General features: G+C 50.8%; 1 protein-coding gene across 1 annotated transcript in view; it reads left to right on the top strand.

The window, feature by feature from the left end:
• The window catches only part of LOC119587798 (nephrin-like), a gene marked incomplete at its 5' end in the record, with an annotated part of 30,391 nt that overhangs the window by 18,726 nt on the left and 11,281 nt on the right, over positions 1–384 (top strand). The window contains 1 exon segment of the mRNA XM_037936496.1: positions 66–210. Within this exon segment, the coding sequence (XP_037792424.1) occupies positions 66–210 (145 nt within the window).

Here is a 384-nt window from a genome sequence, read left to right as displayed (position 1 = left end):
AAAAAAAGGTTTCCAAGATAATAAAGATTAATGAACACGCCTGACCTTTCACGCTCCCTTCGCAGGTGATGAACGGCGGGAACGTAACGACTGGCTCGATCATCCTGGTCCCCTCGCGAACGGACGACGGGAAGCGGCTGACCTGTCGTGCTTCCAACCCCGACATCCCTCACTCAGTCCTGGAGGATTCGGTGACCTTGGCTGTGCTGTGTGAGTAGAGATCGGGGTGGACGGCAGGCACGCACGGAACCAGATTCATACGCAAATAGGGATGTTATGCTCGGGGGTATATGTGTAGAGATATGTAAACAATCGTGCAAGAAAGCTGACACGTATTAATACTTAAATGCATTCTGACGCTGTGTGTGTGTATGCTCATACGAG

Source organism: Penaeus monodon, chromosome 23 (genome assembly GCF_015228065.2).
Source record: "Penaeus monodon isolate SGIC_2016 chromosome 23, NSTDA_Pmon_1, whole genome shotgun sequence".
Lineage (NCBI taxonomy): Eukaryota > Metazoa > Arthropoda > Malacostraca > Decapoda > Penaeidae > Penaeus > Penaeus monodon.
This window is presented reverse-complemented; position numbering and strand designations above follow the sequence as displayed.